The sequence below is a fragment of the Centroberyx affinis genome, unplaced genomic scaffold (genome assembly GCF_046629955.1).
Source record: "Centroberyx affinis isolate AG114_WGS23_722 - 3 ecotype Tasmania unplaced genomic scaffold, CSIRO-AGI_Caff_v1 ptg002803l_1, whole genome shotgun sequence".
Lineage (NCBI taxonomy): Eukaryota > Metazoa > Chordata > Actinopteri > Beryciformes > Berycidae > Centroberyx > Centroberyx affinis.
In genome coordinates, this window is record NW_027280949.1 from 186,860 (window position 1) to 203,906 (window position 17,047).

Genomic DNA, 17,047 nt, shown 5'->3' on the forward strand with positions numbered 1-17,047 from the left:
TGCGCATAACTGTTTATCTCTACAACCTGACATTGTCATCAAAAGCACTTGTTTGCATTCTTCATGACAAACATGACAAACAACATGATGATCCAGACACTGTTCTGTGAACTCACCAAGTTGATTTTATTTAATCAATCACCATCTGTTGTCGCCAACCCAATGACTCAACACTAGAAACAACACTCTTGTATAATAGTGTGCCTTTTATGTATGTCTACGTTTGTGCCGGGAAAAACAAGCCAAGGCGGTGCAGCACAGTGACACGGGCTAAACACCAAGTTTGACCTGGGTCTCCACCCACATGCTTCCCCAGGTCACTAGTCTGGTGTTAATGCAATATTGGTTTGTAGTTTATTTGTCAAAAGCACACCATATATAAACATGAACTTGATTATGTAGCTGCTTTCTAGCTTCAGAGGTTGAGGGTAACTTTTGGTTGTGGTTCCACGTCCCTCCGTGTTTTGTCTCTAGAGCAGCAGCACTAAAACTAGTCCCATTGGATACATTATGATGATAGAAAGCACAATTTCCAAACAGTTTGTGCTTTTTGAGGCAAATTGAGCTAAATTATAATGTTTAGTTAATTTCATATGCTCTCTAGTCATGATGGTAGTTTTGTTGCTCTTGTGGTGCACCACTGCCAAGTAAATGTAGAGGAAACACTCCACTCTAAATGATTGTATTTCTCCTATGATAGGCCTTTGTTCTGGTTGGGATGTGGACTCTGTGTCTCCAGTCTCTGTTCCTACATTACTTCTTTAGAACTCATTCCACTGCCTCTCTTCTTCTTCTTTTAACCTTTTCCCAGCTTCCTCTCTCTCTACCCCTGATCCCACCTCCACGCGCGCGCACACACACACACACACACACACACACACACACACATCTCTCTTAAAGGAATGACTAGCAGATGTGGACAGAGCTTTTTCCTTCATCTAAAATTAGCTGCAATAGAAGAATGGCAGGAAAGCGCGCAGGGTTGGACGCACAGACAGGGGGAGGGAGGGAATGGGGGATTGATGGAGGAATAGACCAAAAGTGGGGAATGGAGGAAGGAATATGTTGCTGGGACTTGGTGAAGTAGTGTGTATTTTTGGTACAGTTCACGCACGCTGCTGACGCACTGGAGCCACTGGAGGCCCAAACAAAGTCCAACACAGTGTCCAAGTCTGTGAATATGTGTGTATTGGGAGCATACACACTTAGCTGTAAATGGATGATGGGGAGGAGATGGATAGCAGCAGGATCATTCAGCCATACAAGAATGGATATGGATTTTCATGTGGTCATCCCAACAGATAAATAAAAGTCACATCACAAACTTATCAGGAGACAGGACTCGCACCAATCAAATCCACACCCAGGCTGCACTCAGGAAAAGTGATGTTTTTAATGTTGAAGGATGACATTTCAATTGTTGTAACTTAGGTACTTCCCTCTGCAGTGGTTTTCATACTTTCATACTTTCATAATTTACAACAGCAGGGAATCTACTTTTTAAAGGGTTAGCTTAACTTAACAGTCATTTTTTTCAGTTTGTCTTTCATTGCAGGGACTTGGAAAGTAGGCCTGCGTGATACTGACAAATAATCACATTGAGGTTATTTCGCTGAATATTGCAATTTTGATATAATACAGAGACAGATTTTTCAATATTTTGGATTAGAACATTAGGAACAAGATACAACTGAGATGTTCCTTAAGATTTGCGCTGTTTGAATGGAATGCAAGTTCCGTTAGAGGCCATAGAATTTATGTTTAGGAGCCCATTTTGAGCACCCACCACTCAAATTGCAGCCTCTTGCAATTTGGAAATTGAAGTAGTTCATTTTGCAACTCACACCCATGCTTATTTGTAGAAAGCAAGAACGTAGGCCTATTAGGCTAGGCCTGTTTCTATCACCATCATCATGATGCAATGCTGCTGTGAAAACTTCCATCCTTAATCAGTGTAATTACCCATCTATTAGCACTGTGGAAGCTGGAGGTTGTTCACAGCTCCATTTCTGTCTCTCCCCCAAGCAGCAGGAAGGTGTTAGGGACAACAGTGCTGGTTGGCAAGCTGCCTCTGTCCCCTGTTCACCCAGCACCCTAGGGCCTGTTTAGAATGCCAGGCCACCAGCCCTCTGCTCCCCCCTTAAAACTCGCATTAACTCTCCCCTGACGATCACATACAATACCAGGGAGTGTGTGTATGTAGGATGGGAGCTTGTTGACTTGGTCAACATTCGAGACTTTGATGTTGTGTCCCTGTGCTTGGACAACCACCGTCAATTTACTGTTTTTGTTTTGTGTTTTTTAGAAAACCTGCACAGCTTTCAAACTGTTAATTCTGTAAATGTCCATGTTTTTGCAGAAAGCACTCTAGGTAACTCTGTGTGTGTGTGTGTGTGTGTGTCTGTGCATGACTTACTACTCACTGCGAATACGATGTGAATACAAGCCATCATCAGTGCAGTTAGCAGCACCAGAGCAGTGAGAAAAACATGATTCCCCAGGGCCACTCACCTATTCCACTCTCATCTCCAGTTTGAACAACAGCACACAGCTCATAACAAGACACACACACACACAAATGCACACACATACATCCACAGGCTTCACCTTTTGAGTTTTTGGAGACAAGTGTGCAGGAGTGTAGCCAAGCAATGTAGCTAAAAACAGTGTAAGGGAGCTATCTAAAGTAGCTAAAAGTTTGTCCAGGTAGCTGGGTAGTGTAGGTAAGAGTAGCATCAGGGTCTGTAGTGTAGTGTACATAGATCCAGGTACCTACAGTATGTAATGTACCTAAATGTGGCTTCAGGTAGCTATGTAATGTAGCGTAAGGTAACTAGGTAATTTAGCTAAAGAAAGCTGTAGATAAAAGTATGTTCAGTGGCTTAGTAGAAGCCGATGTAAATGTGTCCAGTAGCAGCAACAGTGTGTGCGCTGGGAAACTGTAAGGGCTCAGTGTTCAGATCAGGTGTCTCTCTCCACTGCTCCGTCTCTCACTTGTCGCCATGCTCGCAGAATGTTAATCCACCATGGAATGTGTCGGCTTCAGACGGCAGGCCTCTGTGTGTGTGTGCGCGTGTGCGCATGACTCAGTTCTCTTTTTGTTTGTTTCATAACACTGTAGGTAGAGGATAAGAATCATTTAAAAGTGCTCTCTGTTAACGGGAGAGGCCTTGCCGAGTCTTTTGTCGTGCGGTGTGTTGTAGTTGTCAAACTCTCAGTTTAGTGCAGGCCTTGCCGGCTTGTTGCTGGATTGGTTTATACTAAAGCCTTGTTTGCCTTGAGCAGCCCCTGCTTTAGAGGGTGGAAAAGTTCTGTCTCCTCCCCAGCCAAGGCTGGTGGGCTGTGCACGCTCGCAAAAACACACACACACACACATATACACACACCTTCTTCTGCCATGCAGCACAGAACTCTGTCTCCTCACGACTACCTGTTGCTGGCAGATTCAGCCCCCCCTCTTCCTTTCTCTCTGTCTCTCTCCATCTCTTGCTCCCACCATCCTCTTCCCTTTCTAATACCTGGTCTATTTGAGTCTGTGTTCTAGGCTTGAAAGGATTAATTGTCGTTTATGCTTTATTTTTTTGTTCTCTTCGTTTCTGGGGGTTTATTTTTAGGCCTTAAGTGTCTGGTTGCTAGGAGACAGTGTGAGAGAGAGAGAGAAAGAGAGAGAGCAAGAGAGAGAGGCAAGGGAATGGAGGAGAGTTCGCGTTGTGAAGGCTGAATTGCAAACATGCTCACGCACTGAGTCAGCACTGACGCACGCACGCACACATAAATATACACACACAGGGTGTTTTAGTCTGTAGCTGTTATTGTGAACTTGTTTTTCTGGTTTTGTGTATCTTGTCACTAGGTCTGTTCTCTGTGTGTGTCACTGTCATTTATGTTTGGCGATCCTGGCTGTGCTACCTGCTGTCACGATATGTATGTGTGTGTGTGTGCGCGTGTGTGTATATTATATACAGTATATATATAGTGTATGTGCATACACAAGCAAGTCTGTGACTGCATGTACATCCCAATAGTCAAACAAGCTCTGAATGCATGTTAATTTATTTGAAAGACAGTCCAGTTCAACAAGTGCGCCATCCCCTTGCAATAGTTTTCTTTTGACGTTTCAAGCACTCTTCACTGTTTTCTCCAATATAGCATTTCCACATCTGTTACCATGTGCACAATTATTTCTGAGCAGAATCATGCTATGTTTTACGTCCACGCTCTCTTTTGCCTGTTAGCCTGCACTGGTTTTGATGCTAGCCAGATTTTGTTGCTGGCAGAGACTGGACTAGACTGTCAGAAATGAAGTGCATGGATGCATGTGCCACACACAAACACACTCGCATACACACACACACACCACAGGAAACAGACCTGTTGTTGTGGTGCATAACAGTTGCTGACTTCCTGTCCCGCTCTAGTGGCACATTCCAGGAAACCACCTCCCACTGTAGTGCCACTTATCTCTTACAGATACACACACACACACACACACACACACACACACACACACACACACACAGTGTGTGACAGTGTATTTAACCCTTATTCACCTGACAGATATATGATGTTTCGATCAAGCCACATCTAATTTACTCCTGTGTGGCAAAGTCACCTTTTGACCTTACACACACACACACACACACACACACACACACACACACACACACGCTAACAGTCCAACTCCATACTGTGGGCCAAAAAAACTACATACTCGCTGCCCCAGGGTCACACATTCATTGACATAATAGCATGGTCTTACACGCGCAAGCGTGCACACAGACAAACACACTCTTAGAGGCAGTAGTAAGAGTGTAGGCAGTGTTGTTGAAACAGAGGTGAAGTGTCAACTGACAGCTCTCTGCCAGGCTGTTGGCTGGAGAAGTACATTAACACCAGCCTGTGAGATGGAGGGACGGAGGGAAGGAGGGCAGAAGAGAGGCGCCTGTGGCCAGTTACATGTGTGTGTTAGGCCTGACAGCTTTTCCCCAAAATGTACTTTTAACAAAATTATTAGGCTATCATGGGAAAATTAATGCGTATATATTTTTTATCCATTTGTTTTTGATACTTTACATATCAGTTGCACTGAAACGCTACCTTTCAATTGTCGACCTGATGCCTGTAGAGATGTGCCTGCTGCAAAGCCCCACATTAAAACCATGTCCATAACCGTATAAATCTATATTTTAATGAAGGTACTGTTGCACAAATTCCTTTCATGTGACATCAGTGAAATGTCTTGCCTGACTGTGAGGAGCAAGCTTTTTACATTTAAATATAAAAGTGAAAATTGAAAGTGTTTGACTTGCAACGTGCTATTATCACATTCACCACAATAAACAGTGTCCTGTGCACATCACTATATCATAAATGTAGTGTGATAAAAAGAAGTTTTAAAAGTAGTGGGGAGTTACAGCAATAATACCTGAGAAGTGCTTTGGGTGATGCACGAGGTGTGAGACACAGAACACACTAGCAGGTATTATGGCTTTCATATAACAGCTACCAATGTACTGTATGTTTACGGTCTGAAAAGTTTATTCCAAGTAGTAAACGCATAAATAAGAATACAAATATGAGTAAACAAGAAGACCCGTAACTAGCTCCCTGGTAACCGGAAGAGTTGGCCTAGCAACCAATAAAGCTCGGGTAGCTGTGCTTTACAGGAATTACCAGCACAGTTGGAACATGTCTTTGACCAATCAGACTGTGTGGCTGAAACTACCTGTTATAATATAAAAAAGGATAAAATAGCCTATGAATAATCATCTCTGTTGTGTCATACAGAGAAAATTACACTGACAACCTAATGAGGTGTGAGGCTGGGTGTACAGGGGAATCACACCATTAAATCTCATTCTGTCATTGCAGTTTCTTCTTTTTAACAACATAACTTGATTCCAGAGGTGGAAAATACATTTGGCACTTTTCCATTTTGTGAGTCTTTATACTCTTACTCCACTCCATTTCAGAGGAAAATATTGTACTTTTTACTCCACTACATTTATCTGGCGGCTACAGTTACTGGTTACTTAATAAGGTTTTACGTGCAAAACATTCGATAAGCTCATAAAATATGATACATTGTTAGAGTTTAAACAAGCCAACAGTAGGCCTATATGGATTATTTAGACCTAGCGCCACCTAGAGTATTTTTCCATTATGGTGTTGCAACTTTTACTTTCACCGGTGCTTGATTCGAACTTTTAAAACAAGATTACAGCTATAATTTATGTTCTTGGCCCTTTGCACCTTGGCCTGTGTGTAAATGCAATATGTAGGTGAGGTGTGTGTCTATCTGTATGTGTGTATGTCTAAGGAGAGAGGTTAATGTCCTGGGAGCAGTGCGTTACTTTGGTGAGGGTAAATATACCCAGCAGCACCCTGGGAGCAACAGGACTCACTGACACAATATTATTCTGCTGTTCTTAACGCCCTCTGGGGAACACACATGCACGCACACACACACACACATACACACACACACACACACACCAGGCTTGTTTATGAGTGTGATTGCACACAGAAAAGTCCAGTTGTCCAGCCCACCAGAGAGTGTATCAGGTGCAGCGCCTTGGGGCTTAATGCGTGTTTATGCGTGGACAGCACTTGATATTTTTGTTCACTAGGTGCTCATCCTACACGCATTTGTGACTACCGGTGCCTTTTGCTCTTTTAGTCTCCCAGTTCCCGTGTGAAAAAGCTAGATATGTGTTTGTGTCTTTTATCAGAGCTCCCATGTGAAGCGCTGCCTGTTGTGTGTACATGTTGCTAGTTACACAGGCTGTATAGTGAATTTAGCTTGTCCCCTGTGGTCCCGTACCAGACCACTGGGTCCTCTCAGCCCAAACTCAAACCACCTACATTACCTACAGGCTCAGCCTCTGCAGAAACACAAGAACTCCCTCCTCTTAGGTGATCAGTCAATTATTCACTTATTGTTTCCTAACGGTTAATATTTTTTCAGTTTTGTTTTGTTTTGTTTTTGCATTCCTAAAGTTTTGCGCACATTAGAACAATATCAGTCAATATTTCAGTCAGTCGATAAAGTGCTCATAAGCTTAAAATTTCTGTAGTTGAGGTCAGCCCTAAGACGCACACATTCTCAAAGTAGGCACACAATACAAAGCCTTGCCTCACGTATTGCCACATGTACCCATATCTGTTGTGACTTAACTAGCTGTTTACAGTCTAGCAGATGAGCATGTGAACTAGATGTGGAATGGTTGCAGGACAGGAGCCTGTTCTGGAAGGGTAGATCCCTATGGACACTCTGTAGTCTGTAGTTTTTTTTTCTGTTTTTTTTCTTGCTCCTCCCCTCCAGTTTCCTGGAAGAGGCGTCTGTGTGTTCACTGGAAGACGAGCTATAGAGCACAGTGTAGAGAAAGAGACAAAATTGCTCATCTTACATCATGTCCTGCTCTTCTCATCCTCTCTGTCCCACTCTGCCCCCCATCCCTTCCTCCCCCTTCAGCACTTCTCTACTTTCCCGTCCATGTTGTGTGTTCTTTCTCTCGCTCTCGCTCCCCTGCTCTCTCTCTCTCGCGCTCTCCCGCTGTTGAACAATAACCCCAGTGTGTGTAAGTGTGTGTGGGGCTATTTTTGGCCCCTCCAAGGCCACAAAGCGCTCTCTCTCTCTCTGTCTCACTCTCTCTCTCACTCTCTCTCTCTCTCTCTCCCTCTCTCTCCCTCTCCCTCTCTCCCTCCTGCAGTTACATGGTAGTGATCTGTAGCCTATAGAAAATGTAGACTATGGCGACCTCTAAGAATAGTTGAGCAGTCGTCTTTGCCTACATCTTTGTATGTGTTTAACCCCTCCTAGCCCTCAGGTCAGACAGGGTGCAGGAACATTCTCTGCTCAGACCTCCAGCAAGAACGATTCCTCCTAGAGAACGTTGTCTCCATCTGGATTATTCAGCAACACCAGCTCCTCCTGTATTTTCATGAAAAAGCACAAGAATTGCCTACATAGCCAATGATTCCTTCTCTTCCTCTGTTTTTCTTCTCTCCGCTGTCTTGTGAACTGAGGGTTTGCAAACAATGGAAATGGAAAGTTTTTGGGAAATAATTTTAGGGAATCTTACAGGATTTTATAGAAAGTCTATGAAAATTGTTTCTCTCAAGTGCAACTACACTGAAAACAGTTAAAATAATAACACAAAATTATTCCTTGTTCACCAGCACAAACACTAAAAAGCACAAGCAATATCTATGGACGTTTTTACTTCTTAATAGAACAAAATGCATGTAGTCTTCATGTTGTGATAAGACTACTTTGATCACATGAAAAAAGAAAGCCGGAGCAATAACCTGGAATAACCTGCACACTCAATTTGCATCATCTAGCTCATTTTCTGCTGAATTTAAAGCCGTTTAACCTGGAAAATGGAGGCTGAGCTAAACAGTAATCACTAGTCATCCTTCTAATCTGCGTGCATATCTCCTCTAGACATTTCCACGTGGTAACTTTTAACATCTGATTCCACGTTTTATCAGGGTTACAGATAAGATGCGCACAGGTGTCATCATTGCACAAATTGAGTTTGTGACCCCAAAGACTGATAAGTGTGCTTTTCCAGTGCAAGAAGCAGTGAAACATATAGCTGATGGTTTCATCCAGAGCAACTTACAATGAGTGAGAAGGCAAGGGTTCTGTGTCTTGGTCAAGGACGCTTAGGCAGGAGGTCTTGAACCCAACCTGGTGGTTATGGGATGGTCTTGCTAACCATGAGGACAGCCTAACAACTCACAATGAGTAACTTTACTTGTAGCATCACAACCAACGGTTGATTCTGCAGTAGGGGACAAGGAATCATCCCTTTCCACGAAGAGTGATGCATTTATAACCCACACTCGTCATTATCATTGCTATATCTGTGTTTTTACCTGTATTTGTTCAAACTCATGCTGATCCTTCCTCCATATGTCAACCATTTCCACTCCTACAACTTGAACCAAGAGATGTGCAAGTTTCCATTGTCTGTTTTATTAGATTAGATTTAGATTACTTTGCCGCTATGCTTTTTTCGCATTACTTAACAAAAAAATTCTAGTGAAATTCAGAATTTTCCTTTCCAAAACATACGCTCTTTCCCATCACTCTTTTTCTCAAATGCCCTACTACTGTTTTCCCCCTTCATTTCTTTCCTCTGTCTCTTCTTCTCTCGCTCTCCTCCGTCCCTCTCTCTCTCCCTCTCTCTCTCTCTCTCTCTCTCTCTCTCTCTCTCTCTCTCTCTCTCTCTCTCTCTCTCTCTCTCTCTCTCTCTCTCTCTCTCTCTCTCTCTCTCTCTCTCTCTCTCTCTCTCTCTCCAGCCTTCCCTCTAGTATTGGCCTAATGAATGTTTAATGGACTTTGTGGGAAGAGTCCAGACACTTTGGGATTCAGGCACATGGCTCTGATTACCCTCCCCCTCCTCCTCTGCAGCCCACCCTCCTCTTTCTCTCCTTCTTTTCACTCTCACTTTCTCCATCTCACTCTCCCATTCTTTCATTATCCCTCCATCCCTCCCCTCCACCTCCTCGTATTCTGTCTCTGTCCCCTCTGTTCCCCAGCTCGGCGCTGGGGAACAGATGAGTGTCACTCATCTAAGCGCTTGCGACAAAGACAAGGGTGTGCATACGTGTGTGTGTTATAGGAAAACACTGTCTGTTTCTCTATCTCACAGTGTTTAGTGCTTTTACAGACTCTCAGAGCCGGCAGTGACCTCACCCCCCAACCCCCCACCCACACACACACTTGCACTCGTCGTTTCCCACATCCACGCTAAAGCTGAGTTGGGGTAAAGTAGTCCGGTGCCAGCCAACTGCTGCTAATGGCTGTGCTGAGGCCCTGGCCCTGTAGAAAAGCCCTGAGTCGGCAACTCCACTGTTAGTTTGGCACGGGCCCGTTAGTTGATTTGCTGCTGAGTAGGAGTCGTGGCTCTGGGAATCTTTCCTCCTCATCTCTGTTCGCACTCTGCTCTCTGTCTGCCTGCCTGCCTGTCTGTCTCTCCCTCCTTCCCATCAACTCTCTCCCTCCTCTCTCTCCAACATACACTTGGCATCTTAATCTAAGGCTGGTGATGCACTAAGTAATTTTTTGGGCTGTCTAGTTGTCAGATGTTTCAAGGCAAGTTTATTTATAAAGTGCTTTTAACAATCCGGATTGTCACAAAGGGCTTCAGAGAGAACAAAGGACACAAACAGATAAAACTAACTCAACTAATAAAAGCAAAAGCTAGAGAGCAAGTACACCATGAACTCCAAGAAATAGGGCTGGAACTCATGTGCACGTGTGTGTGTGTGTGTGTGTGTGTGTGTGCGTGCGAGTGCCTGTGATTACAGCAAAAATACTGAGGCAATCGTAGAGCACCATCGACCAAGAAGTTGCCCTTTACCAGGCTGTAACAGTCTTCTCACTCTTCTCACAGCTCAGCGCTGTCTACTCTCATCTTCTCAAGCCTTTTGTAATTTCTCTTTTCTCTACTTTCTTTTCTCTTTCTCCTGTTCTCTCTTTCTTGCTCTCTCCCTTTCGGTTGCTTTCATCTCCTCAACCCCCCTCTCTCCTCTCTGTGTGAAAGTGGAGGTCATTGTTGGATTGGTGAGCGGTGCACATAGCTGGAATAGCAGCAGTGTTAGAAGTCTGCTAGGGGCCTGCCACCAAGATCACACAGAGGAAAAGAGGCATCCGCACTCCTAGAGAGGGGGAGGAGGAGGTGGAGGGGAGCGGGAAGGAAGGAGGGGGGGGTAAGCAATCTGACCTGGATGACAACAGACTACCAGACAAGCTATGATCTCATCGCTCCCTTAATCCCCCCCTCCCTCCTTCCCTCAACCCCCTCTCTCTTCTCCCACTCCAACCATTGTCTCCCTCTCTCTTCCCACTCTTGTTTCCCCGCTCTCCCTCCCCCGTCTCTTTCTCCCACTTTCTTTTCTCTGTTCTCTCCCTGTCCTAGTGCTCACCCCATCTCGTCTTCCCTCCTTCTCTTTCACTCCACCCCGCCGCCCATCCTCCCCCTCCACCCCCCCCCCCTCCTCCTCCTCCTCTTCCCCTCTCCATTGCTTTCTACCACCTGCCCCTCACTTGTCCCAACTCACAACTCCTCATCCCTCCCTGTACGCACACACACACACACACACACACACAACTCACACACTTGCACTCACTCTGGTGTCCCAGGGCAGAGATTAGGCGCACCCCTATCCTCAACCCTCCACACCAGTCTTTACATTATTGATGCCGAGTCTCGAGTCTCTCTGTGTGTGTGTGTGTGTGTGTGTGTGTGTGTGTGTGTGTGTGTGTGTGTGTGTGTGTGTGAGAGAGAGAGTGCGCGTGCATGCAGCTCCTCTATGTGCTGTAATGGCTATCTGGTGTCTTCCCCCGGGAGGGAGGGAGGGAGCCAAAGAGAGGGAGAGTCGAGGTCATGGAGGTTAAGTGTGGGGGGGTTAGGTCATGCTCTGGAGCCTCTCTCCCACTGCTCCTCTCCCTCGCTTCTTCATCCTCACTCACAGCTTCACACATGTCATGCACTCACACACACACACACACGCAGATTCCAAAAATTCCGTTCTGAAATTCTCCAATCAGGTATACAAGCCTGATGAAACAGATCGGTGTATGTGTGTGTGTGTGTGTTATCCTGTATGTGTGATAGCTGATCCAGTGTGCGTCAGGACAGCTCAGCCCGGGGTGGGCTCAGGGTGGATAGAAGGACAAAGACACCTGTTCTAGCTCTCCAGCTCTCAGCATTCCTCTAAACATAATCCCCAGCGTATCTCTCTCACATGTGCACACACACACACCAACACACCAACACACACACACACACACACAGGGTCAGTGGAGGGAGTTGCATTGTCTCCAAACTATGCAACAGTGCACAGCACAGATCATGTTAGCTCTTTGATGTATGGGTTTTGACAGGTAAGTTATACTAAGTGCCCAGATACGAAGTACCCAGCTCCCTGACACACACACACACACACACAAACACACACACACACACATGTGTGCGCCATATTCCTGCTTCTGTTTTTCTGTAATATGTTATTGATATGTAGGCTGTTGCTGTAGGTACAAGCGATGATGTGGAACCATGCATTTCAGGTAGAGAAGGTCTTCTTGTCTTTATTCACATACAAACCGGCTGCCTGTCGAAGTTGGGCTCAAAGTATTTACGAGGGATCCATTTCACTCAATGACCTGAAATGTGATGCGTGTGTGTGTGTGTGTGTATGGTGACCCCTGTGGCCCATGCCAAAGTCAAAGTGATCATTACAGATGCATCTTCACACACACACAACACACACACACACACACACACACACACACACACACACACACACACGCACACACACTCATATAAACTCAGTCACTGACTCTTCTGCACACATACACAAACTCTGGCCTCTAGATCTCCTATTTTTTCTATATTTATGTCCTTCGTGACTTTGTAAAGCACCTTGCTACAAACCTTTTTAATTAAAACCCCTTTATAAACAAATTTGACATTTTTTTGGTTTTCTTTTTTACATTCGGTCATCAAAGGAAGGTTTGCTTAGCTTGCTTGGTCTCTTTTCACACATTTACACACCAATCTTTTACTGTTGACCACTAAGTGCCTTGCTCGAGGGCTCCTCAGAAGTAGTGGTTGAGAGTAGGGTGAGCACTACTCATTCATTTTTCCTAGCCAAAATGGGGATTTGAGTAGCTTCCTCTTGAGCTGACTTGATACACATTGCTTGCTTAGAACAGAACAATAACAGCACCATCAATCTCCTGTATCTGGAAAGAGTGTGTTGTCCTCCGCTGTGGGAGTGTGTGTGGGTGACTGTGTGTTATTGTTAGAGAAGCGTGCTTGGCTGGGCCACTCTGTGTGTGTTAGCTCTCTGTGTGTTGCTCTGTGGTCCCAGTCCACTCAGGGTTTGATAATGAGAGGAGTTCTTGTTTGAATGACGGAAGACAAAGAGGAGGAGGAGGGGGGTGGGGAGAGAGAAGGGAAATGCAGTGACAGGAGTGAGTGTTGTAACTTGGAACACAATATTTCATTTACATGCAGAACTCCTACCTACTTACGCAGGTGTGGAAAGTCCGAAAAATTACAGAAAGTGAATAAGAAACATGATTTAGGATTTACTACAATTTTACAAATTTTTGCAAGTTACACAGCTCTTCAACTACAGTGTAGTGGCTGGTTCACTGTCACGTAGGCCAGACACTATCAGCAACATATTGAACACTAACCAAATCCAGTGAAGAAATTAAGATCTAGAATTTCGAGATGGAAAATGTGTAGGAATCCTGTAGCCTACATCATGCTGACTGGAGGAAAACCATTGAGAATGGGTGGTGAGGGAGTAGCAGGTAGCCTACATTTAATGCGTAATCAGACACATTCGCAGGTAAATTTCCTTTCAGACTAAGTAGCTTAAAACTATTTTTTTTAAGTGGGTTGGAACCCTAAATAGCCCCACTTCTACTGGGTCCTCTATATGGCATGAGAAGCAACAAAGTGAAGTAGTTACTCGTGTCGACCAAAGCCTCCATGAAGAACATTTATAGATGTCCACTAAAGGAGAGTTGGCTCGGCACTGCCTGGCAGATGTGCTATTGACATTATTAAGTGTTATGCAACAGTGACTAAATGGTAAGAGCAGTCCAGTGCAGTAGAGATTATCTAGGCTATCTATCTCCCCCTCTGTCTGTCATCTAGTAAATCCATTGACAGGCCTGCACATCATAATCTGTTGATTTGGACCCATCTCCACCCCAGCCTGTCTCATTTCCTCTGTTGACGTTTACACGCTGTGCAGTGAACAGCTTTGTAAACACTGGCTTCATGCTAGGCTTAGATCCTTTACTGGTTTATGTTTTAGCGGTGTGTCATGTCTTCCCAAAGTAGGAAGTAATAATATTATTGAATTGATAATTTATTCCCTTAAGAGAAATTGTCTTTTTGCTTGCCCCCTCCACAGGGAGGTCAGAGTGCAGTGTCAGTTTCAAAACTGCGTCGCTGTGGCTGGTTGGGATTTAGTGTCTTGCTCAAGGACACTTCAGCAGGGTGAAGGCTCGCCGATACGTGACTTGATCTTCTCTCTTGTGCTTTTATCAGGGCTACGATGATGATGGTTGTTATGATGAGCCAGTCCAGTCTATATCTGGCTGAGCATTACAAACTTCAGTTCTGCTGATAGTCAGGCGACAGAATGTTAGTGGGAGACGCACACATACAGATATACACACTGACACATTAGTTTACTCATGACTTAATCCTCTCTCAGTTCACACACTGGCACATAAACTCTTTCAAACTTGTACATTTGGGCACACACATGCTCACACAGACAGTCACGCACCCACACCCACAGTCTGTTTCCGCCTCTCTTGCTCTGTTTCCTTCAAGCGTCAGGGAGGAGAGAGATGGAGGGATGGAAAGGAGAGAGGACTGGCCGTGTTGTTTCCTCCGGCCGTAGGAAAGAGTGACTGCACGAGAGGAAAGAGGTGGAGGAGAGGTGGAAAGCTTTTCATATGCCTAACTGTTCCACAAGGCCCACTAACACTATGACTGACTTTCAGTATTAGTTTTAATGTGTGTGTGTGTTTCCTGTGAAGAGCTGTTGTGGTAAGTTGATGGCCCAGAGGGTTGTGGTTTATACACAAAACCTTAGATAAAAATCAAGACATTCATAGACTTCAGGTTTCACCTGCTTCCCTGACTTACCTGTTTAAGTCGAGGCGTACTCAGTGGTTCGGCGGGTTAAGGCGTGTTGCGGTGTTTTTCATGCCATCGTGAGTTTGAGTCTGGCTCATACTGCAAGTTATTCTCTCTCTCTGTCTCCTTGTCTCCTGTCTTTCCTCTTGTTCTCCATTGTGCCCATCTGTCCAGTAAAGGTGCTTGAGAATAATCCTACAAAAAATGTTCAGATGCTTTGAGGTTGACTGGAGAGGAGGATGAAAGAGAAGGCAAAATACAAAGAAGACTGGGGGAGGAATGAAAGGAGAGCAATGTGCAACGTGACATATGAGCGAGGACACTCCATTCTATTCTTGACGGAGCTGGACCCTTATGTGTGATCCAGACTAGAGAAAATTTATATTTTAAAGGGTCGTTATTACGATTTTATATTTCTCTATCGATTAGGAAAATCTTTGGTCGGGGGCAGCCCTAGTGATAGTGGATCTGTGCATAGACTCACGTACTCGCCAATACCCGATCCAGCATTTTAGGCTGTATCGGAGGCATTTCTGTTACTGGTATCGGTATTGGAACAACTCTATTCCAGACTTAGCTAGCCAATGATAGCAGACAAGCAGACAGGTACACAGGGCCCTGTCACTTCAGAGCACCACATATCGACGCCTGTAATCCTCTTTCCTCTTATAGACCAGACTCCACTCACCTGAAATAGCTACCACTGCTGACTCTTAATTGTAATCACATCTTAGTCTTGTCCTGCCTTGCTGTGTACCAGTTTTCAATGGCCTGGTTTCCACTAGAGAGCTAAACAAGACTCGCAATATATGTCACTCAGTTTCTGAATGTTAGATGCAGTCTTGTCAGCAAAAGAGCAGATTTGTCAGTAAGCAATAGCCTGTAGAGCTTATGTTAAAAAAACATTTTGTGTTGGGTGTCCAGGTGGATCAGTGTCTAAGGCGCATACCATGTAAGTGTGACGTCCTGACTCTGAATCCGACCTGGGACATTTGTCGCATGTCATCCCCCTCTCTCTTCCCCTTTTCCTGTCTCTCTCTCAGCTGAACTGTCCAATAAAGTAGAAATGCCATAAAAATGATCTTTAAAAAAAAAACATTTTGCATTGGCTCTTGCCCTGGTAAGACCCAACTACTTGAAGTTATAGTCCCACTTAATTCAGTGGGGAAAAGGTTTTATTACTACTACATGAGCTCTCCACATCATTGCTCTTGCCAGTTTGATTAATTTGTACTAGTATCTCTCGCTCTCGCTCTCAGTGCTCCAGTGACCCAGACTAACCCTCACTCTCTGCGTCTCTCCACTCCAGGGTTTGCCTTCCCAGACTGGGCTTACAAGCCCGAGTCGAGCCCCGGCTCCAGACAGATACAGCTGTGGCACTTCATCCTGGAGCTGCTGAGGAAAGAGGAGTACCATGATGTCATCGCCTGGCAGGGCGACTACGGAGAGTTTGTCATCAAGGACCCAGATGAGGTGGCCCGGCTGTGGGGGGCCAGGAAGTGTAAACCCCAGATGAACTACGACAAGCTGAGTAGGGCGCTGAGGTACGCTGTCAAAATGGCTTTTGAATGAACAAGTATGTGTGTGTGTTTCCATGTATGTCCGTATGTGTGAATATGTATAATTTGGACATTCACCATCAGCTCCTTTGTGTGTTCATTCACCTTTTTGGAATGAGGTCACACACAGACAAGTTGGTACTACTAGACTTGTGAGGATATTCACTCATAACTGCATGCCTAATGCCGGGCTCAGATTACAGGAGTTTTTCACTGATTTATCCCCGATTTGCCCCTCCCGACAATCGGAGGAGAAATCTGGACCTGAGTCTTGGTCGGAACCGAAGTTTGGCACAGAATATCTGGTAATGTGAGCTGTGTGCAGATCAAATCTGAACCCTCCCGAACCGTTTGAAGACGCATCGGAGCTGCCCCGATAATTTCTAACCTGTTTGATATTTGCGAGTATCTGCACGGCGACATCACTTTATTATGCCTTTCAACATTGGACATTACAACTTTAACGTCCCGGCCGGGACAGCTGACGGTATTGCCTAGCAACAGTAAACCTTTTAGCACTTTTAGCACTAGGCTAGCGATAGCGTACCAATGTTATAACAAACAGATATTAAAATTTACGGTTAAATTCTCATGTCCGGTCCTCTGGAACGGACAGCCCGCTTTATGTCTGTCTCTCCAACCATTTCCTCATCCAAACTCGTCTGGCCTTTCGCTTTTCTTTGGCAAACTACTGCAAACTACTGAACACACCAAAGCAGCTGTTCCGCCTCCATGTTTGTAAACATCTGCCTCCTGCCTCTCCATGGTCACGTGAGTTGTCGCATACAGAAGCTCCGT

At 44.9% G+C, this 17,047-nt stretch overlaps 1 protein-coding gene across 1 annotated transcript in view; it reads left to right on the forward strand.

Moving 5' to 3' along the window:
- The window catches only part of erfl3 (Ets2 repressor factor like 3), a 46,546-nt gene that overhangs the window by 16,088 nt on the left and 13,411 nt on the right, over positions 1–17,047 (forward strand). Inside the window, exon 2 of the mRNA XM_071535967.1 lies at positions 16,000–16,234. Coding sequence (XP_071392068.1) covers positions 16,000–16,234 — 235 coding nt within the window. The remainder of the gene's footprint in view (positions 1–15,999; positions 16,235–17,047) is intronic.